Source organism: Lycium barbarum, chromosome 4 (assembly GCF_019175385.1).
Source record: "Lycium barbarum isolate Lr01 chromosome 4, ASM1917538v2, whole genome shotgun sequence".
Classification (NCBI taxonomy): Eukaryota; Viridiplantae; Streptophyta; class Magnoliopsida; order Solanales; family Solanaceae; genus Lycium; species Lycium barbarum.
In genome coordinates this window covers 105,315,787-105,338,174 of record NC_083340.1, presented here as the reverse complement: position 1 = coordinate 105,338,174, position 22,388 = coordinate 105,315,787, and the positions used below count along the sequence as shown (strand labels likewise).

Here is a 22,388-nt window from a genome sequence, read left to right as displayed (position 1 = left end):
TTTTGCTTGGATTTCGAAAATGGATGAATCCTTGAGTTAATTTAGCAATTAGTTGATGTGTTTTGATCACCTAGTGTTTAATGGGATATTTACCCTCGAATTTCCCGTTTTGACCTTGTGGGCCCCGTTTCCCTAAATTCTAGGGTTGGTTTTGACCTAATTTGAATGATAGCAATATAGGTATCAATCTTCATGCTTTCTAATCTAGAATACAAATATTCCTAGACTTTCTTGATCTTGAGGCTCAGCGGAAGGGCAAGGCTAAGGAGTGATTGTTGGTGTATTGTTGTTCGGCCATCCAGGTAGCTTATGGCTTACCCTATGGTGAGACTTCGTTTAGCGAAGCATATATTTAGATGATATTGTCAGAGAAAGCATGTAAACCGTCGGGTATGAAATTGGGTCGGATGTTTTCTTAGGGTTTGGTATTGCTTATGACTTGTTTGATCGGGCTAATGGCCTGTAGACTCCATAGGACCCTGTTTAGTACACTGTGTATAAATTAGTGGATTGTTTTGGGAGTAAATCGGAAGGATGAAATTACTTGATATTGATATTGGTGCTTAGTGTACGCCTCATTATTGGCATAGCCATTATGGTATAGTTGGCTCTTACTGTTATGAAAATTGGAGATTCATTATGATTACTGTGTGGATCACTTGTTGACGATATGGGTGCGCTGTGTGTGGCACAACTTGAACTTGTATTATTTATTGTTTGTAATGCATCGTTCCATATTCATTTCATATCATTTTATTATGTTGTGTGACTGGCACTACTGATGGAAAGGAGAAGGAAGATTGATAATTATGGAACATGGTAAGTCACCTTTGAGCTGTGTGCGGAGGGACTGATTATGAAATATGGTAAGTCACCTCTGAGCTGTGTTCGGATGGACTAATATGGAACACTGATATTGCAATACTTATGGAAAATAGGTCCTCTGAGCTATGTGAGGAGTGATGGTGCATGGACTCTGCCGGTCCCCCATGGGTTGTGGTACCGGGACGTCGATACTTCCGTCCGGAGTACATGTGTACACAACATGGCATTGTGTAATGGCTTATATTGTGATGATCTGGTGATTTACTTATGTTGCTGGATTCAGATTGGATATATTCAGACTTGGTACAGTTGGGTTTAGATGCTTCCATCTAGGGGATGACGCGTACTTGGTTCAGTTTATGGTTGACTTATACCTGTTGATTTATCGGTTTATCTTGGTTTATTGTCTGAATTATGTTAGCGATATGTTACACCTCAGAGTTTCGGGTGTTGTGCGGTGAATAGCCTAATGCGAGTTAAGGTGTATATGATGCCCCTACAAGTGAGAAGGGATACTTAATGATTCTAATTAAGATTCCAAAGACATTTGAGGCGGGAGAAGAAAGCTCGTTAGAGAAAGTTAAGGTAAAAAGTGACTTACCCTGTGTATAAATGTACCAGCAGGTATTCCCAGTAATTTACGGGGTTAGAAGTTGAACGAATCGAATCGACGCAATCTGAACTGATTCAGGAAATTTTGCAGACACCAGTCAATGTCGACAGGCCGTTGACATGTCGACGGACTGCCACAGTGCACCGACAATATGTGCAATCAGTGATCTGCAGGCGCAAGTCGACGGACCGTCAACACGTCTACGGGACCGTCGACCCGCTCGTCGAACCGCCTCTCTGGAATTTTCTAGTTCCAGCTATAAATAGAAGACCCTTGTTCATAATTTTCAGATTTCACTTCTCTCCAAGTGCTGAAAACTCTAGAATACTCTCCATATCATATTATCACAAATCCAAGAGGAATTAAGGAGTAAGCACCAAGAAATTAGTAGAATCAAGTGCAAGGATGTTCACTAGGGCTTGTGGAAACCAAGAATCTCTGTGGTATTGAAGTAGGGTTTCTCTCAAGTGTAGTATTTTCACCCAAAGCCTATTCCTATGTGATCAAAGGTGAGTTTCACATTCTATTCATGTTATTAAGAATATTGAGTGGTGGAAAGACTTGGATTATGGATGAAAGTAGAGCATGAAGTTCAAATATGGAAATAGTGGAATTCTTGAACAGTAACTTGACTTGAGTTATAGTTCTTGACATGTTATGAGTACAATCTTGTGATGAATAATACGAATGATGTTAAAAGAGTATTATATGAGAATATATATGGCATTATGTCATAGTTTTGATTATGGATGACATTGGAAGGGCATTGTAAGGATTGAATAATGTTGAACTTGAAGAAGTTTGTTGATTACGATGTCTTGGGTGTTGTTAATGATGTTTGGGAGTCGTTTATTACATGGAGAAAGTTGTAGAAACAAAGTAAATACTGCCCAAATTTTCATTAGCTCTTAGTCGCTTTAGCTTTAACTTAGGCATGTTTTCAACGGCTTAACCATGGTACGACTTCTCTTGAATGTAGAATCGCAAGCTTGGAAGGAGATCATTTAGTCGATAGAGCTAAAGAGACATAATGCTATGTAAGGCTGGTCCCCTTCTTTCAAAGGCATGACTTCTATATTGTGACTTCTTTCTATATTCCCATGACCTTCTTACATTCCAAATATGAAAGTTAAAGATTATTAAGAGATAGAGATGAGATATATTCCATGACAGTGATGATGATAATGATGCTATGATGAGCTTGACATTCTTATCTTCATGATTCCATTGATGTCATTTCTTGTTGTTACCTCATCTCATGGTATGGTTCCTTTGCGGTGAAACATAGTGATGAGGATTATTCCATAATGTAATCGGAGGTTACCGACCTTACGTCACTCCGATAGAGTACAGCTTTTATTTGAGCTCTTATGCATAATTCATGATAAGTATATATGTATGATAACACCGTGCCTATTTGGCCGGACATGACACCACTTCGGTGGGTGGCTTATGGATATGGATAATGATAACACCGTGCCTATTTGGCCGGACATGGCACCACTTCGGTGGGAGGCTTATGGATAATGATAACACCATGCCTATTTAGCCGGACATGACACCACTTCGGTGGGCGGCTTATGGATAATGATAACACCGTGCCTATTTGGCCAGACATGACACCACTTTGGTGGGAGGCTTATGGATAATGATAACACCGTGCCCTTTTGGCCGGACATGACACCACTAGTGGGCAGCGTGAGATGATTATCCCGGATGCAGGATAATGATGTTATTGCTTTAGACAGTTTATGTATGTATGTGTGATATGCTTTAAAGGTAAGAGTAAGCACGCATGATTCCGCCTCAAGAGGCAAGTAGCTACAGTTATCCTTTTGTCACGACCCGATTAGGGGCCGTGACGAGTACCTGGGGCTAACCACCGAGCACCACTCATTCTACTATCCATCATATTCATTAAGCGCTCTTTTATCAAATTCATACTTAAACCATAAGAAACTCATTTTTCATTTAGAAATATAATTACTATTATAAGTACATACATAAGCCCTTCGGCTATCAAAATAATACAAACATATACAATAGTAACATTGTGAGACCATACTACCCACACCTGCGCATCTACGAGCCTCTACTGGAGTACTAGACATACGGACGGGACAAGGCCCCGTCGTGCCCAAAATACATATACATATATATACACACAAGAATGAACTAAGTAGCACCTCCGGAACAAGGGAGTGCTCTCAAATCAGCTACTAGCTCCTACGAGTCTGGATCAAGCTCACCTCCTTGTCTACCTATGGGCATGAACACAGCGTCCAAAGAAAATGTACGTCAGTACGAACATTGTACTGAGTATGAGAGGCATAAATAATAATAATAATAATAATAATAATAATAATAATAATAATAATAATAATAATAATAATAATAATAATAATAATAATAATATACGTCAATGAGAGAAAGGAAGCATCAAATGAGGAGCAACTGTAACTAACTGTCAATTATAAAAGAAATAATGCATGCTGGCTTACTTCATAATCATCATCATATCATGTATGCATAAATGTATAATCTGCCCGTCCATATAGGTACGGTGTGATAACCATTAGCCTGCGTCCAGGCCTCCCGCGTCCGGGGTATCATCTTATGCCGCCCACTAGTGGTGTCTGCCCACGCCATCTGGACATGGTGTACACGCAGCCCGCCTTAGCGGTGTCTGCCTGGCCATGTAGGCGCGGTGTGATAGCATCATGTACATATCATATACTTATCATATTCTCATCATACTATTACCATAATGCATGACTGGAAACTTAAGACAATTATACTCTATCAGGGTGACATAAGGTCGTGAACCCCCGATTCCATTATGGAGCATTTATAAGCATTCTTCCTCACCTTGAAGGAAATAATATATAAGGTGAGTGTATACAATAGACGATATCATCAACTTTATAGGAACATCATATCATGAACTCTAGAATCTTTAGACTCAAATTCATCCTCATCATCATTGGGCTCATAATATATCTCTTATCTCATATAGCTATTCAAGAACATAGGCTCTTAGTTTTCCGGAATGTAGGAGAATCATGAAGAGGAAGGAAAAGTCATTCCATATGATTCATGCCATAGAAATAAAGGACTAGCCTCACAGACCTTTTACGTTTAACTAATCTATCACTTGCTTGTTCTCCTTCAATGCCCACGTTTCTACCTTCAAGAGAAGTCGTATTAACATTAGCTAATCGATTACTTAAACGCGCTTACTAAAGCAAAAGAAAATTGGGAAGCATTTCCTTTTTTTATACAACTTTTCCCATATTCTATATCAATTCCCAAACACTCATAACAGCATTCACAATATAATAGACAACAATCATCATTCATCTACATTATCCGCGTTTCACCGTTTCACTCCAATTTCTCCATAACCATGGTCATAGTTCATTATTACATTTTATCACATATAATACTTATTCCATGTTCTAAATGTCATTCATAACATATTTACAATCACAACACATCTATAAGCGAGACTCAATCCAAACCTTTACCCAACAATGTCACTATTCCCACATTTATAACCCATTTTCTCTATCTTTCTACAATTCAAGTGTCTTAGCCTTCCAATACCTTAAACAACATGGAATGATCATAAAACCCACCTTGGATGATGGATGAACAACCCTTCAGTGGGACTTCTCTTCTTGCACCAAAACCCTAACTCACTTCCCTTGAGTTTTCTTGGTGTAGATGAACTTTTATTAGGTTTCATACACTTGATTTCGTGGATTTGGTATAGTTGATCATGGTTTTACCTTGGTTTCTTGTGGATGAATAATGGAGAATGTTCTAGAGGTTTCTTGGTGTGTGGAGAAGTGAGATGAAATGAAATAAAATGAGAGAGAGGTCCTTATATAAAATCTTGAAATTTGTCCCGACCGAGATATACGGACCAATATATGGGCCGTATATATGGCCGTATGTTTGGTCCAGTGAATGATGCCCATCTTGGATAAATATACGGCCTAACATACGGCCAGTATAATTTATACGGCCAGTATGTTGGGCCGTATAATGCCCAGTTGTTCCGATTTCGTTCTCGTCGACTCGTTTGATCTCCAATCCTTATGGAACCTTCTTGACACTTGTTTAACACCTCAATACCAATCTAAGGGACGTTATCACTCGTCTCTGAAACATCTTTAAGCCATCGTTAACTTGTCGCTCATAATTCTTACCCGACACGTAACATATCATTTACTTTCTTTGACAACCTTCTTCCCTTACGTCAAATGTCCTTGGATCTCGATTAAGATCCTCAAATGCTATTTCTTACTTATCGAAACATCGTATACGTCGTGCTCTTCGCTAGCCTATTCACTGTACGATAACGGGAAATTTTCCAAGGTGTAACATTCATCCCCCCTTTTGGAACATTCGTCCTCGAATGTTAAACATTCGGAAATTCTACGAAAATTTCGCCAGAGTTTACCCTATAATCTGGCTCTACCATCCTGTCATAACAACCCATAATAATATTGCCTCACAGGGCCACAACACAATGGCACTATAAATTGTCCACACACGACCAAAAGCATGAAAAGTTAGTACACATACCTCGTAATCCTGACGTTTCATCGTGGATCTCTTCTGGGGTTGGAATAAGTGCGGATATGTGGATTTCATTCTCTCTTCTGCCTTCCAAGTCATTTCTTCCTGGTTGTTGTTTCGCCACAAGTCTTTGACTGAAGCTACTTCCTTATTTCGAAGTCTTCGTACTTGCCTATCCAAGATGGTGATGGGAACTTCTTCATATGCTAGCCTTTCTGTCACTTGAACATCATCAATCGGAACAATTCTTGTAGGATCCCCAACACACTTGCGGAGCATCGAGACATGAAAATTGGGTGGATTGATTCAAGCTGTGAAGGTAAATCCAATTCGTATGCTACATGACCCATCTTGTGGATAATTTTATAAGGCCCAATATATTGACGACTTAATTTCCCTTTCGTGCCAAACCTCATCACCCCTTTCATTCGCGACACCTTCAAAAATACCCAATCATCAACCTGAAATTCCAAGTCTCGCCGGCGGTTGTCCGCTTAAGATATTTGGCGACTTTGGGCTGTCAACAATCGATATCGGATCACCTTGACTTTTTCTACCGCTTGCTGAATCAGTTCAGGGCCTATTAGTTGTACTTCTCCTATTTCAAACCAACCAATTGGGGATCTACACTTCTTTCAATATAAAGCTTTATACGGAGCCATTTCGATACTGGAATGGTAACTATTGTTGTATGCGAACTCAATCAGAGGTAAGTGGTCATCCCAACTACCACCAAAATCTAAAACACTTGCTCTTAGCATATCGTCCAAGGTCTGGATAGTACGTTCGTCTTGTCCATCGGTCTGCGGATGAAATGTCGTGCTAAGCTTCACTTGGGTACCTAGACCTTCTTGAAAAGACTTCCAGAACTTGGTTGTAAATTGGGCTCCTCTATCTGTGATAATGGATAGTGGAATACCATGGAGTCGCACAATCTCTTTGAGAATGAGTATGTGGTTCTGACTGGAAGAAAATGAGCTGCTTTCGTGAGTCTGTCCATGATCACCCCTATGGAATCATGCTTGCCTCGGGAACGAGGTAACCCCACAATAAAATCCATGTTGATCACTTCCCATTTCCAAGTAAGGATTTCCATTGTTTGCAATAATCCTCCTGGCTTTTGATGTTCGATTTTTACTTGCTGACAATTTGGACACTGAGCTACAAATTCTGCTATGACTCTCTTCATGCTATCCCACCAATATATCATCTTGAGATCATGATACATATTTGTTGCACCTGGGTGAATAGAAAACCGAGAATAATGGGCTTCTTCTAGAATTTGTCGGCGCAATTCTGCAACATTCGGCACACATAGCCTGCCTTGGTATCTAAGAATTCCATCCATGGAAATTTCAAATGGGGACTTCTCTTTTTCATGAGATGTGTCTCTGTAATGGCACAAATGAGGATCTTTATACTGACGCTCTTTCACTTCCATGTTAAAGGACGAAACCGTGGGATCATTAATACTAATCCCTGCACTACCTGAATCAATCACATGTACTCCAAGATTTGCTAATTGGTGGAGCTCATGAATTAATTCTTTCTTCTCCAGAGGGACTTCACATAGACTACCCATTGATCGGCGGCTAAGTGCATCAGGTACTACATTTGCTTTTTCGGGGTGGTATAAAATATTCACATCACAATCTTTCAATAACTCTAACCACTGCCTCTGCCGCAGATTAAACTCCTTCTGTTAGAAAATGTACTGAAAACTCTTGTGATATGTATAGATATCGACATGCACTCCATACAAGTAATGTCTCCAAATTTTTAATGCATGAATGAATGCAGCCAATTCGAGATCGTGAGTTGGATAGTTCTTTTCATGTTTCCGCAGCTGTCTCGAAGCATAAGCAATGACTCTACCGTGCAGCATTAACACACATCCTAGCCCAACACCGGAAGCATCACAGTACACAACATAACCATCTGACCCTTCTGGAAGTGTTAAGACCGGAGCTGAGGTCAATCTGTCCTTCAACTCTTGGAAGCTGCGTTCGCAAGCATCATTCCACTGAAATTTAACTGACTTCTGGGTTAGCTTCGTCAATGGGGCTGAAATAGAGGAGAATCCCTCTACGAATCTTCTATAGTAACCTGCCAATCCCAGAAAACTACGGACCACTATAGGCATCGTAGGCCTTGGCCAAGTCTTCATAGCTTCAATTTTCTGAGTGTCGACTCGAATGCCATCATCTGAAATAACATGGCCCAGAAATATAACAGAATTCAGCCAAAACTCGCATTTCAAAAATTTTACATATAATTCTCGGGTTAGAAGAATTCCAAGAACAATACGTAAATAATCTGCATGTTCTGATTCTGTGCGAGAGTATACCAGAATATCGTCAATAAATACTATCACGAATAAATCCAAGAGTGGCTTGAATACATTATTCATCAAATTCATGAACACTGCCGGAGCATTAGTCAACCCAAACGACATCACCCGGAACTCATAATGGCCATATCTTGTTCTGAAAGTTGTTTTAGGAATATCTCCTTCTTTAATTCTCACTTGATGATAACCTGACCGCAAGTCTATTTTAGAAAACCACTTGGCACCCTGTAGTTGATCAAACAAATCATCAATCCTTGGGAGAGGATGTTTATTCTTTATTGTCACCTTATTCAACTGCCTATAATCGATGCACATTCGTAGGGAACCATATTTCTTTCTCACGAACAAGACTGGTGCTCCCCACGGTGACGAACTGGGTCTAATAAACCCCTTCTCAAGCAAATCTTTCAACTGTGCCTTTAGCTCTTTCAATTCTGCTGGAGCCATTCGATAAGGAGGGATAGAAATAGGCTTGGTGTCCGGCAACACATCAATAGCGAAGTCAATCTCTCTTTCTGGAGGAAGGCCTGGAAGTTCATCTGGGAATACATCCGGAAATTCATTCACTACCAGAACAGATTGGAAAGTTGGTGACCTTGCTTCGGTGTCATGTACTCGGACTAAGTGATAAATATAGCCCTTAGCTATCATCTTCCTTGCCTTAAGGTAGGAAATAAACCTACCTTTTGGAGATGCTGTATTACCCTTCCATTCAAGCACAGGCTCTCCCGAAAATTGAAATCGAACCACTTTCATTCGGCAATCCACACTAGCATAACATGAAGCCAACCAATCCATACTCATAATCACATCGAAATCTAACATTTCCAGCTCAATTAAATCAGCTTTGGTCTGCCGATTGCATATCACCAGTACACAATTTTTATACACTTGTCTAGCTATCACGGGATCACCAACCGGAGTAGATACCTCAAAAGGTTTAATTGGCTCAGGTTTCACCCCAATACAACCAGCAACATACGGAGTAATATAAGAGAGAGTAGAACCCGGATCTATCAATGCATATACATCATGGGAAAATATGGACAATGTACCTGTAACCATATCCTGGGAGGACTCAAGATCATGTCGTCCTGCTAAAGCATACACACGGGGTTGAGTGGCACCTGAAGTAGATGCTCCCCCTCTGCCTCTACCTCGACCTGCTGACATCTGGGGAGTCTGCCCTACCGGGCGCACTGAAGATGAACCGGCCACTGATCCTGTGGGCTGAACCCCAACTCTACCACTCATCGACGTGCAATCTCACATCATGTGCCCAACCTGGCCACAGGCATAGCAAGCATCTGAACCTTGACGACACTGTCCGAAATGCAATTACCGCACTGGCTGCATCGCGATACTGGGGGTCTCCTCTGACTATAATCTCCTCCAAACTGAGAATCTGAGGCCCTCGAACTCAGACCCTGTCCTGAACGAAAGGAGCGATCAGACCTTCTACCTATAAATCGAGGAGGTGCACTAATCACCGACTGGCCTGAGTGTCTAGAATATGTCTGCCTTGATCCCCCTCTATAATCACTGCCTGCCCCCATAGATCTGGCCCTCTTGCTTTTCCTTCTATCAATATCACGGTCACCCCTTTGTATTTGATGTCGTCCCTCTACGTTCTGGGCATGGGCTTGTAATTGGGAAATATCCATCCCATCTTGCAACGAAGCCGTCAAACAATCCTTGAACAGATGTGGCCCCAAGCCACTCACAAACCTATGTACCCTATCTCCCACATCGTCTACCATAGTCGGGGCATATCTAGCCAAGGAATTAAATTGAAGGCTATATTCCCGGGCACTCATATTTCCTTGCTTTAGATTTAAAAATCTATCCGCTCTAGCTCGGCGGACCTCGGGTGGCAAATAGTGGCGGATGAAAGCATCTATAAATTCTTGCCACACGGGAGGAGGCGCATTTTCTTTTCTTGATGCTAGCCAATTATTGTACCACAATACCGCCACATCTCAGAGTCTATAAGATGCCAACTCCACAGATTCAGTTTCAGAGGCATGAATAATCCTCAATGTTCTCAGCATTTCATCAATAAAACCTTGCGGATCTTCATTCGGCTTTGACCCAAAAAACTCCAGAGGATTCAAACTCATAAAATCACGGGCTCTGGTACTAGCTGCCCGATCACTTGAACTCACATTCTGCCGTTGTACTTGGGCGGCAACTAACTATGTTAATAGATGAATGGCCTCAGTCACTTATTGACCCGAAGCAACCGGTGGGGGAATTGGAGCTGAAGCTCCTCCTTGTTCTTCGACATTGGGCGGGGTAGAGGAAGTATTAGATGGGGCCTCGTTATATGACTCGCCCTCTTCTACATTCATTGATGGCTCTCTTTCCACCCGCCTTTTTATCGTAGTCTTGCCCTTCTGGGCGGCTGTAGCTTTTCCCTTTGGCGACATTTCTGAAATCATAACACACTATTAAGAGGGGAAAATCTTATAACACAGCTCTATCGCACGATCTCTTAAGATGAAAGATGGTCATTTTTCCTAAATGCCCTGTAGCCTCCTGTTTATTAGCGTGGCGCGCAACACACCATAAACAAGACTCTACTAGACACGGCTTGTAGAGACTTTCTAGGACTAAACTGCTCTGATACCACTTTTGTCATGACCCGACTAGGGGCCGTGACGGGTACCCGGGGCTAACCACCGAGCACCACTCATTCTACTATCCATCATACTCATTAAGCGCTCTTTTATCAAATTCATACTTAAACCATAGGAAACTCATTTTTCATTTAGAAATATAATTACTATTATAAGTACATACATAAGCCCTTCGGCTATCAAAATAATACAAACATATACAATAGTAACATTGTGAGACCATACTACCCACACCTGCGCATCTACGAGCCTCTACTGGAGTACTAGACATATGGACGGGACAAGGCCCCGTCGTGCCCAAAAGACATATACATATATATATATACACAAAATAATGAACTAAGTAGCACCTTCATAACAAGGGAGTGCTCTCAAATCAGCTACTAGCTCCTACGTGTCGGGATCAAGCTCACCTCCCTGTCTACCTGTGGGCATGAACACAACGTCAAAAGAAAATGGACGTCAGTACGAACATTGTACTGAGTATGAGAGGCATAAATAATAATAATACGTCAATGAGAGAAAGGAAGCATCAAATGAGGAGAAATTGTAACTGACTGTCAATTATAAAAGAAATAATGCATGCTGGCTTACTTCATAATCATCATCATATCATGTATGCATAAATGTATAATCTGCCCATCCATATAGGTACGGTGTGATAACCATTAGCCTGCGTCCAGGACTCCCGCGTCCGGGGTATCATCTCATGCCGCCCACTAGTGGTGTCTGCCCATGCCGTCTGGACATGGTGTATACACTGCCCGCCTTAGCAGTGTTTGCCCAGCCATGTAGGCGCGGTGTGATAGCATCATGTACATATCATATACTTATCGTATTCTCATCATACTATTACCATAATGCATGACTGGAAACTTAAGACAATTATACTTTATCGGGGTGACATAAGGTCGTGAACCCCCGATTCCATTATGGAGCATTTATAAGCATTCTGCCTCACCTTGAAGGAAATAGTATATAAGGTGAGTGTATACAATAGATGACATCATCAACTTTATAGGAACATCATATCATGAACTCTAGAATCTTTAGACTCAAATTCATCCTCATCATCATTGGGCTCATAATATATCTCTTATCTCATATAGCTATTCAAGAGCATAGGCTCTTAGTTTTCCGGAATGTAGGAGAATCATGAAGAGGAAGAAAAATTCATGCCATAGGATTCATGCCATAGAAAGAAAGGACTAGCCTCACATACCTTTTACGTTTAACTAATCTATCGCTTGCTTGTTCTCCTTCAATGCCCACGTTTCTACCTTCAAGAGAAGTCGTATTAACATTAGCTAATCGATTACTTAAACGCGCTTACTAAAGCTAAAGAAAATTGGGCAGAATTTCCTTTGTTTATACAACTTTTCCCATATTCTATATCAACTCCCAAACAATCATAACAGCATTCACAATATAATAGACAGCAATCATCATTCATCTACATTATCCGCATTTCGCCATTTCGCCATTTCACTCCAATTTCTCCATAATCATGGTCATAGTTCACTATTACATTTTCTCACATATAATACTTATTCCATGTTCTAAATGTCATTCATAACATATTTACAATCACAACACATCTATAATCATGACTCTATCCAAACCTTTACCCAAAAATGTCACTATTCCCACATTTATAACCCATTTTATATATCTTTCTACAATTCAAGTGTCTTAGCCTTCCAATACCTTAAACAACATGGAATGATCATAAAACTCACCTTGGATGATGGATGAACAACCCTTCAGTAGGACTTCTCTTCTTGCACCAAAACCCTAACTCACTTCCCTTGAGTTTTCTTGGTGTAGATGAACTTTTATTAGGTTTCATACACTTGATTTCGTGGATTTGGTATAGTTGATCATGGTTTTCCCTTGGTTTATTGTGGATGAATAATGGAGAAAGTTCTAGAGGTTTCTTGGTGTGTGGAGAAGTGAGATGAAATGAAATAAAATGGGAGAGAGGTCCTTATATTAAATCTTGAAATCTGTCCCGACCGAGATATACGGACCAACATACGGTCCGTACATTTTATACGGGCCGTATGTATGGCCGTATGTTTGGTCCAGTGAATGATTCCCCTCTTAGCTAAATATACGGCCTAACATACGGCCAGTATAATTTATACGGTCAGTATGTTGGGCCGTATAATTCCCAGTTGTTCCGATTTCGTTCTCGTCGACTCGTTTGATCTCCAATCCTTATGGAACCTTCTTGACACTTGTTTAACACCTCAATACCAATCTAAGGGACATTATCACTCATCTATGAAACATCTTTAAGCCATCGTTAACTTGTCGCTAATAATTCTTGCCCGACACGTAACATATCCTTTACTTTCTTTGACAACCTTCTTCCCTTACGTCAAATGTCCTTAGATCTCGATTAGGATCCTCAAATGCTATTTCTTACTTATTGAAACATCGTATACGTCGTGCTCTTCGCTAGCCTATTCACTGTACGATAACGGGAAATTTTCCAAGGTGTAACACCTTTCTTCTAATGCCTTTTATACTTATTATGTTATCATATATGCCTTACATACTCGGTAAATTGTTCGTACTGACGTCCTTTCTTTTATGGACGTTGTGTTCATGCCCACAAGTAGACAGGGAGATGGCCCGGACACCTAGGAGCCTTACCAGTAGTTGTACAGGAGCACTCCACTTCTCCAGAGTAGCCGCTTATTGGTATATTCTTTTGTGTGCACATTTGGGTCATGGCGGGGTCCTGTCCCGTCCTTATGATCTCAGTATTCTAGTAGAGGCTCGTAGATACATATGTGTGGGTAGTAGGTGTTATGTGATCTTATTAGTGTATATATTATGTATATCATTTTTGTAACCTTATGGGCCTATGCGTATTTATATGTATAATTTGGGAGATGTTGGTGATCATTTCATAGTAAGTTTACTTTGAGAGATTAGTTTGTTTGAGATGAGTATGAAGGCTAGAATGATATGCAGTGCTTGGTAGTCAGCTCCGGGTACCCGTCATGGCCCCCTAGTCGGGTCGTGACACTATACTTAGTCGGCCTGTGATACTTACCAGTACTGTGATTTTGTACTGACCTGCACTTGCTGCATTCTTTTATGAATGCAGAATTCTAGGTTGGATCTCCTTCTGTTTCTCGTGGCTGATAGTTGTCCCGAGAGTTTCTTAGAGTCTACAGGGTGAGCACGAGACGTCCGCCGAAAATTCTTCTTATTTATGTCTTATTGCCTATTCCGAGACATTTTCGGACTTGATGTATTATTGATATTCCAAACTTGTAGATTTTAGTTAGATGCTCTTGTATGACCAGACTAGATACTGGGGCGGATTTCATTTACTTCCACATTTTCTTATTTATATTATAATTGTGAGACTTTCGCTATTTTACTTCTTCCGCTATTTTTTCTATTATTTGTTAATGTTGAGTTAAGGGTTCGCCTACTGAGGTGGTAAAGGTAGGTTCCCGCATGACTTAGTGAAATTGGGTCGTGACACATGGGCCTTCCATTTATTGCTGGTGTACCGTTCAAAGATAGAAACAATTGAAAATCTATTTGGCCAAAGTGACTTAGCTCAAGATCTATAGAGTAAAATATGTCATCCTCTAGGTATCAAAGTTCAGAACATCCCTCTTAGACAAATGATAGTTCACTGTTGGAGGCTAAAGACCAAAAATCACGTCTCAATGCTCGTTAAAGGAATTCTACCTCAGGTGATTTCTTGGGAAATCTGGAAAGTTAGATTTAACATCAGATTCAACTTCATCAAGTTCAACAGTGTTATTTTAGTAAAGAACATTACTTCACATATTCCTCAAATCACCAGTATGCAGTTTCCTCTTTTAAAACCAAAAGCCTACTGGTATGTCTTTTGTAACAAGTTGGATAACAACTACTCAAAACTGACCATCAAGACTGTCAAATGGTATCCTCCTCCACCCAAGTTCATCACGTTTAATAGTGATGGAAGTTGCAGAGGTGATGATTGTGGGGGAGGAGGTGTCATCAGAAACCATAAAGGCAAAGTACTACATGCTTACAACATCAACTTAGGTAAAAGAACCAACAATTGAGTTAAGGCAAGGGCACTGTAACATAGGGTAGAATGGTGCTTAAATATGGGACGGGAAAACATCATCTTAAAAGCTGATTCTCTACTGTTAGTTCATGCAATACAAGGCAAAATTGAACTACTTTGGAGCATATCTCAAATAGTGATTTGGATGCAAAATTTGCTGAACCAGAATCTGTTCCAAATTAAACACTGTCTGAGAGAAGCTAACTAAGTAGCTGGCAAGCTTGCACAGATCAGCCACACACATAATGATATAACTTCTTACAGGGAGTTCAATGACTTGCCCAGATCTGTGAAACGAATTCTAAATGTGGATAGATAGGCCTCCCAACTATCAGATGCAGACTTAAGAACAATAACCAATATCAATTTGATCCTCCGTGAACATCTTGCTAGTCTATTAGGTGCATTAGAGATGTATGTAATACAGAAGTCATCAAACACCAACTAAAGATAGGAGTTTGATGATTTTTGTACATAGGTAGCATGCATCACTTAGGTTCCCCACCATCCTTTGCAGGAAGAGTTCTTCCTCCCCTTAGTTCATGCATCATATTAGTTCACTTTAGGTTTTGTAATAAGTCCATGACCAGCATGCATCAAAACTGGGTCTGTCTAGTTTCATATTGCACAAGGCAAGGTTTATGCCCTCCCCTTCACATAGTTTTTCTTCAAATTAATAAAATACCATTCAAGTTCTGATTTTGGAATTGGGTGGTTCCCCTAAAAAAAAAAGGATTATTTGAATTTATGTTATGTTCGACTATGATTGTCTTCTTTCCTTAAAACTTTTCCAACTTGTTCCAAACTTTCTCTTTCTTCCGGTAAACAACCATACAACCTTCCAAATAAGATTGAGGTGTTATACATATTCACCATTTTCCTAATAAATTGATTTTCAGTAGTGAATTTGTGTCATTTTACAGAAGACAAACTAGAGCGAAAAGGTGATATATTCCAAAAGAGCACAATCTTGTAGGTTTAATTTTTGAATTTGAGTTTGAATATATGTCATTTACGAAAGCGGGTATAGACTTAAGTAATACTTGTCTTCTGAAATAAAAATGTTTATTCACCCGTATGGATTTTGATTTAATATTGCAGCAGTCTCTTGTGTACTATATGTAAAACGTTTATAAGTCTTGCTAATTTCTAAAAATTTCAAACACAGAATATTTTGTGACCTTTAGATTACAACAACAACATATCCGAAATAATCCCACAACACTACCAAAAAAGCGTCTTTTAGCCACGGTTTTTTAGTCACGGTTCCAAAAACCGTGGCAAAACTAACCAAAAAATGATAAATTTTCTACGGTGTTAGAACCGATGGCAAAATTTCGTGGGAAAATAAGGCGGGTACTAAATTTCACTCCCACCCTTTATTTTCATTTCCCCCCATTTATTTTTCTTTTGGTGTTTATTAGTTTTCTCTTTCAACAAAAGCTCTTTCCACCCAAAAACTTCACCCAAAATTCGTACTCCACCAAAATCATTCGATTGCTTCATGAAAATTCAACTGATTCACCGTGCATAGCTTCGAATAGTAGCGGAAAATTGTAGAATCGCTTCTTCCAGGTAACAAATGTTTGAAAGTGGTAAATTTTTTTGTTCAATCTTCAATGGGTTCCTTTTAGGGTTTCTTTTTGTGCAAAATCTGAAAGTTTTTAGGGAAAGGAACAATTTTGGAAAGAAATTCCCTATGCATGAAAGAAATTTGGCTTTGGTCGCTTGTGTTCGTGAGTTTTACTTTGAGGTACTTTTGTGTGTGGAATTGCTTTTGTGATTTTTGATTAATAAAACTACCACTACTGGGAGCGAATCATCTATATGTAACACCAACTATGGATTAAGTGTAACTCTGTTTTCATAACTCAATTTCAATGGATTTAAACTATAGGCAAGTGTAGCCTATGTTGAAACTGTTTGAGAAGTGAGTTGAGAAAGTGTGACTTTATTATGGTATTAGATAATTAGAAGAAGCTATTCGACTATTCGATCACAGATTTATATTAGCTACTGAGTCTTTGCTGAACTTTGAGTAAGTGCTATGCGATGCTTGTACCGTTTGGTTTCTGGAAGATGAAATATTTTGAAATTTGTACCGTTTGGTTTATGGAAGATGAAATATTTATACTTTTGGAAATCAAAATTCAAGATTTCATTAGAAAGTTTTGATCTTTTTTGAGAATCAAGATTTTCCAGCAATTTACCTCGTGTATTTTTATTTAGCTGGCAAACTGATAAACATAAAATAAGGATATACAGATTAAAGTCAGAACTTTCTATAGTATCCATTCTCTATAACAACATTTCACTGTAAGGGCCAAGTTGTTCTAGAACAGACTGTTTATGTTATGTTGTAATATATGTTCTTTATAACAACATTTGGCTATAGTAGCCAAAATATATCGGAACAAACGATGTTGTTATAGAGAGGTTTGACTGTACTCTAAGTAAGCTATATACATTGGAAGTGTAAAGTTCTGAACCACAAATTTCACCTTGTGAAATGGGAAAAGGTTATCCTACCAAAGAATCAGGGTGGGTTGGGAATAAGAGATCTAAACAAATACAACAAGAGCCTACTAATGAAATGGTGGTGGAGGTATGGCCAGGAGACACCTAGCCTCTGGAAAGAAGTGGTCAACATGAAGTATAGGAAACTTGACAACTGGTGCACCAAGAAAAATGCAGCCCCTCATGGTGTTGGTCGTTGGAAGTACATTAATAATATGAAGGATGACTTCTTCCAGGAAGTGTCCTTTAGGATTGGAAATGGCACCTCTGTAAAGTTTTGGAAAGATAAGTGATTGCTTAATATTCCCCTGAAAGACTCTCTTCCTAATAGCAACAGAACCAGACTCCACAGTTGCAAGCAATAGAACTAGTGATAGACCATAAACCTTAATTATGAACATTATTATAAGGAGTTCAAATTGTCAAAACGGAATAAAAATTGATTTTTTTCTTATTTTCCTCACTTAGCAGTGTATTTAGCATCAGAGATTTGCTTATTAAAAGTATCATGTCTTATATGTTCATACAAGTCATGAATGAAGAAATTTTGTGTTAAATGGGTTATTTGAATTGCAATCCTGCAGTTAAATGAAATGCCGGAGAGAATTCCTAGCGCTATGTGTTATAATATGCGATTCTACTGTTGTCTAGCTATTGTTATTAATTAATTCCACTGTTGATCTGTATACCTAGTATGAATGCAGCATATTTATTCATATTTCACAAGAGCATACCTCTGTTTACTTCTTATTGTTTGCTGGCTGTTCATCGAGTTTTGGATAGTGATTCGAGAAGTTACGGTTTGAACTGCTATTGGATATTGGTTGCTGGATTTCTTATTCTTAATCTGCTTCTTCTCAACTGGTTAGTATCGCATCGATGTAATATCAGTTCCTTTGTTGTAGTTTTCAGCCTTAGTTTACGCATTTGATATCATTTGAATGCTCCCTAAATTTCTTAAACTCAATTATTTTGTATTGTATAGAAGAAGGCAAACATTACCATGAATGAATTGTTTTTCGTTCTCTCTTTTTGTTCTTTTTTTGGTTGTTGAGGGATGCAGATTAGTGATTTCTAGATTTTAATTTGTGTTAATAGAAATAGGTGTTGTAAAGTTTGATGAAGTTTTTTTCTTTTCCTTGTTGTGCGGGTAAGAGGTGCTTATAAAGGCTCATCAGGGGTGAGTCACTGTTAAAAAGCTAGCTTTTCTTCTTTGGTTAAAACATCTGGTGAGTCTTCTCAAGTGCTAGTAGCTTCCTTTGCTGGTCACTCCCTAGTTAGTACTGATATTGGTTTAATACAGTGATAGTCACACCCATTTATGCTTTGTATTTGCGCAAGGATTTGACTCATTTAGTTTGAAATTTCTCTAAGCTCATCAAGTTGCATACTAAGGAAACTAGTTTTAATTGGTGAAATTATCTTCACACAAAATTGTGTCATGGAAATAGAACTAGGACCTGTTAATCTACTTGGCTTGTTTCAGTTTATTCTAGTTGTCCTTGTAGTGTTGTCTTCTCCCTCTTTTCAATAGATTTAAGTAACTTAAAGTTTTGTATCCTTTAAAGTAACCTCTGCATGAAAACTATCATATTCTAGGAGACCATGAAAAGAAAACGCAAGAATTCAGCTCAAGCACTGTTGGAAAGTCTAAGAGGACAGCAAGCTGATAATAATAGCCCAACTTCTCAAAATCTGCAGCAACAAATTAGTGGTGATCAACTTGATGCACAACATGAGAATGAGAACATAGAAACCCCTACACTCAGTGATGACAACTTAAATTCTTCTTCAAGCTCTAATGAAGCTAACTCACAGCAGAAAGAGAAAGAGGAGGCCTTACTTGTCAATATCAGAGGTTAGAGATAAACTTAATGCAATTGTTGAATTGAAATAATGGAGTTTGATTGGTTGTTTAAAACTGTTATATCTTGGAAGTTTTTCTGTTTGCTTGTTCTTGTTTAGGTATGGAATGTGTGTTTGTGTGTGAAATGAAGACTCTAACTCTTCATCTTATGTTGTTGTTAACAAAAGAATTGAATTCCACTTTCCTGGAAACATAAGAATGCAATTCCGCTTTCTCATTAATGTTGATGATTTCTTGTTAAGTGATAGATATTTCGACTGGAGAAATTACAACTCAAAAGATGCAAGCAGATCGAGTTTGGAACTTGGAAAAAAATAAAAAAATTATGGTGGAACTCAACGGGGATGGACAAGGAAGTGATAATGGTTCAAACTTGCTTGTTAGATTTCTTGGCAAACTTTCTCAAAAGTCAATAATTTGTCCAATATCAGTTGAGAGATGGGATAGAATGCCAGACGCGAAAAATCGCCTACAGTGGCAGCTTATTGAGGTAACTATCTTAATTTTTTCAGGTTCAATTAGTATATCTTTTTTCATTAAATATTGGTTCATGAATGTAAATTCATTTGAAGGAGAATTTTGAGTTTGATTATGCTGTTGGAATTAAATGGGTGATGCATACTTTACGCGATAGATGGAGGGCCTATAAATATACATTAAGAAATAAAACCTTCTACCCTAACAAAAGTAAGGAAGAGATACTTGCTAATCCTCCGGAATACGTGGATTCTATTGAGTGGGCTGCTTTTGTGCATCACTATCAAGAAGAGAAGATGAAGGTAATTGTTCTTTCATAAAAGTCTAGTTATCTCACTTAATTCATGTCCGATAAAATCAATATATATATAATTAATTAAATTGATCTTTGAGAATCGCAGAAACAAAGTGAACAAAATACAAGAAATTGAAGTAAACTTAAAGTCCCGCATGCCGATGGTAGCAAAAGCAATGCAAGGAGAGGTCGTCAAATGGTAAGTTTCTTTACCTTGAATTTTGTTTTGAAAATCACTTTATTATACCAAATAAAATGTGTTGCATGCTACTTTGTTTTTTAATCTATACTTGATTAATGATAGGAGAAAAAACATGGAAGGCCTGTGTGCCGAAGTGAGGTTATTTTGTCAACTTTACTGAAAAAGAATGGCAACTATGTGAATGAAGAAGGGAAGATTATAGCTGTAAGTTCCAAACACTTATCCATTTTCAAATTTCAGTTATAATGTTGTTTTCTGGTGATAATTTTCTCAAAAATGGTGTAAAAAATGCATCAACTCTGGTTTCCCTCCTGAACTCAATAGCTGACTAAGTAAGTGAGTGTGGAGTGCTGAACTTGAAAAATAGGAGTAGGATTTTGGGTGCAACTACTATTTTATCTCACCAGTTATGCATTTTGACATGCTAAATGTATAGGGAGTGTGTGTTTGTCCTTTTTTTTTGTTGTCCTTAAGGCATGAGCTGTGTTTTAGGCTCTAGAATGTTAAAATATGTTAAGTACCAGTCTGTCCTTGGGTTTTAGCCACACTCTTGCCATCTATCTGATAGGATTCAATACAAACTTAATACTTACTATTTCTATGAAAACATTCAGTGTACAGTTACAATATATATAGAAAACATTCAGTGTACAGTTCTAATAACTCTAATGTCCAGAACACCCCACACTTCTAATTGCTTTGCTTTCTCCTAGTTTGTAGTTGGACTTCTAGTTTAGTGATAATGCTTTCTTTTCCCCTGGGATGTTAGCAGCATTGGTATGAAATATCTCATTTATTTTCTTTTACTTGTAGGATAAAATATCGGAGCATCTATCTCAAGATCAAGAACATGCTACCACTTTAGGTGTTCCGTTGAAGATATTGGCTCATCCTAATGATGCTATTGGAAAAGTATATGGAGCTGAACATTCTGGTCGTGTGCGTGGTTTGGGTGGTAATATTTGCCCCTCGACTGCTTTTGGAATGCCTAAACATTCAATTAGTCATGCGAATCTTGGTGGTTCTAGTAATATGTCTCATCTACGTGTTGAAGACCTAGAGAAGCATGTAGGAACCTTGAAAGAGAAGCTCATTGGATATGAAGAGACCAAAGAAAAACTTGAGGATACCAAGGAACAACTTGTGGAGACCAAGGAATGGCTTGCGCAAAATGAGAATCACTTGGCAACTCTTCATAGGTTTTTACAAGCTAAATTTGGTAGTGAGTTGCCTAGTTTGAACTTAGATTCTTCTTAGCCTTTTGTGCATAGTGTGTTTTTGAACCACTAAATATGTAGTGTACATAACTTTTTGTATTTCCATTACACTAGTAATTGTGGTGGCTTTTTTGTCTATTCAACGCTTGAAACTTATGTTTAATTTGAGATATATGATAAGTAGAACATTGAAACTTTGATCTTGTGTATTATGCCCAATGTATTAGTGAATGCTTATCATTATGTATTGATACCAGGAAAATGTAGGGAAATAATTCTATTTAAAAAAAAAAAAAAACTGAGCACATTTGCCACGGTTCAACCGTGGCTAAAAAGTATAACTGAATTTGTATACTACTTACATTATCCCTTAAATTAGCCACGGTTCTCGTGTGGGTAATTAATAATTCCAAATATATTTTCATTTTTCTGCTGTAACATTTAGCCATGGTTGGACCGTGGCTAAAGATAAAATAAACCGTGGCCAAATAAAGGTTACCACGGACGCAAAAACCGTGGCTAATGCGCGAGCGACGCCCCTGATGGGCACGCTTGTAACCGTGGCTAACTTACTGTGGCGAGATACTGGTAGCCACGGTTTAGGTGCCCTTTAGCCACGATTTTTCGCGTGGCTAAATGCCGCGTTTTTTGTAGTGCCAAGTATGACCTTCTTTAGATTAAGGTCTTATAGGTATAATATAACGCCCCC

At 38.7% G+C, this 22,388-nt stretch overlaps 1 protein-coding gene across 4 annotated transcripts; it reads left to right on the top strand.

Annotated features, from left to right (window-relative positions):
* The first annotated feature begins 16,463 nt into the window (after nucleotides 1-16,463).
* Nucleotides 16,464-21,877, top strand: LOC132638496 (uncharacterized). Of its 4 annotated transcripts, none has more exons than XM_060355354.1 (7): nucleotides 16,464-16,679; nucleotides 19,221-19,479; nucleotides 19,737-19,978; nucleotides 20,064-20,267; nucleotides 20,367-20,459; nucleotides 20,565-20,666; nucleotides 21,276-21,877. In XM_060355354.1, exons 2-5 carry the CDS (start codon nucleotides 19,227-19,229, stop codon nucleotides 20,394-20,396), a joined length of 729 nt encoding a protein of 242 aa, XP_060211337.1. In that variant the 5' UTR covers nucleotides 16,464-16,679; nucleotides 19,221-19,226; the 3' UTR covers nucleotides 20,397-20,459; nucleotides 20,565-20,666; nucleotides 21,276-21,877. The 4 variants fall into 4 exon arrangements, with proteins under 4 accessions (XP_060211337.1, XP_060211335.1, XP_060211338.1 ...); XM_060355352.1 differs by having other exon boundaries at nucleotides 20,061-20,267; XM_060355353.1 differs by lacking the exon at nucleotides 16,464-16,679 and adding an exon at nucleotides 18,165-18,485 and having other exon boundaries at nucleotides 20,061-20,267.
* Nucleotides 21,878-22,388: the final 511 nt, after the last annotated feature.

What these genes read in the sequence shown, in the direction of transcription:
- LOC132638496 (XM_060355352.1), top strand. Translation starts at nt 19,227, where the DNA reads ATGAAAAGAAAACGCAAGAATTCAGCTCAAGCACTGTTGGAAAGTCTA. An exon ending in TACAGTGGCAGCTTATTGAG is followed by an intron (nt 19,979 to 20,060) that starts GTAACTATCTTA and finishes ATTCATTTGAAG; the next exon opens with GAGAATTTTGAGTTTGATTA. An exon ending in ATCAAGAAGAGAAGATGAAG is followed by an intron (nt 20,268 to 20,366) that starts GTAATTGTTCTT and finishes TGAGAATCGCAG; the next exon opens with AAACAAAGTGAACAAAATAC.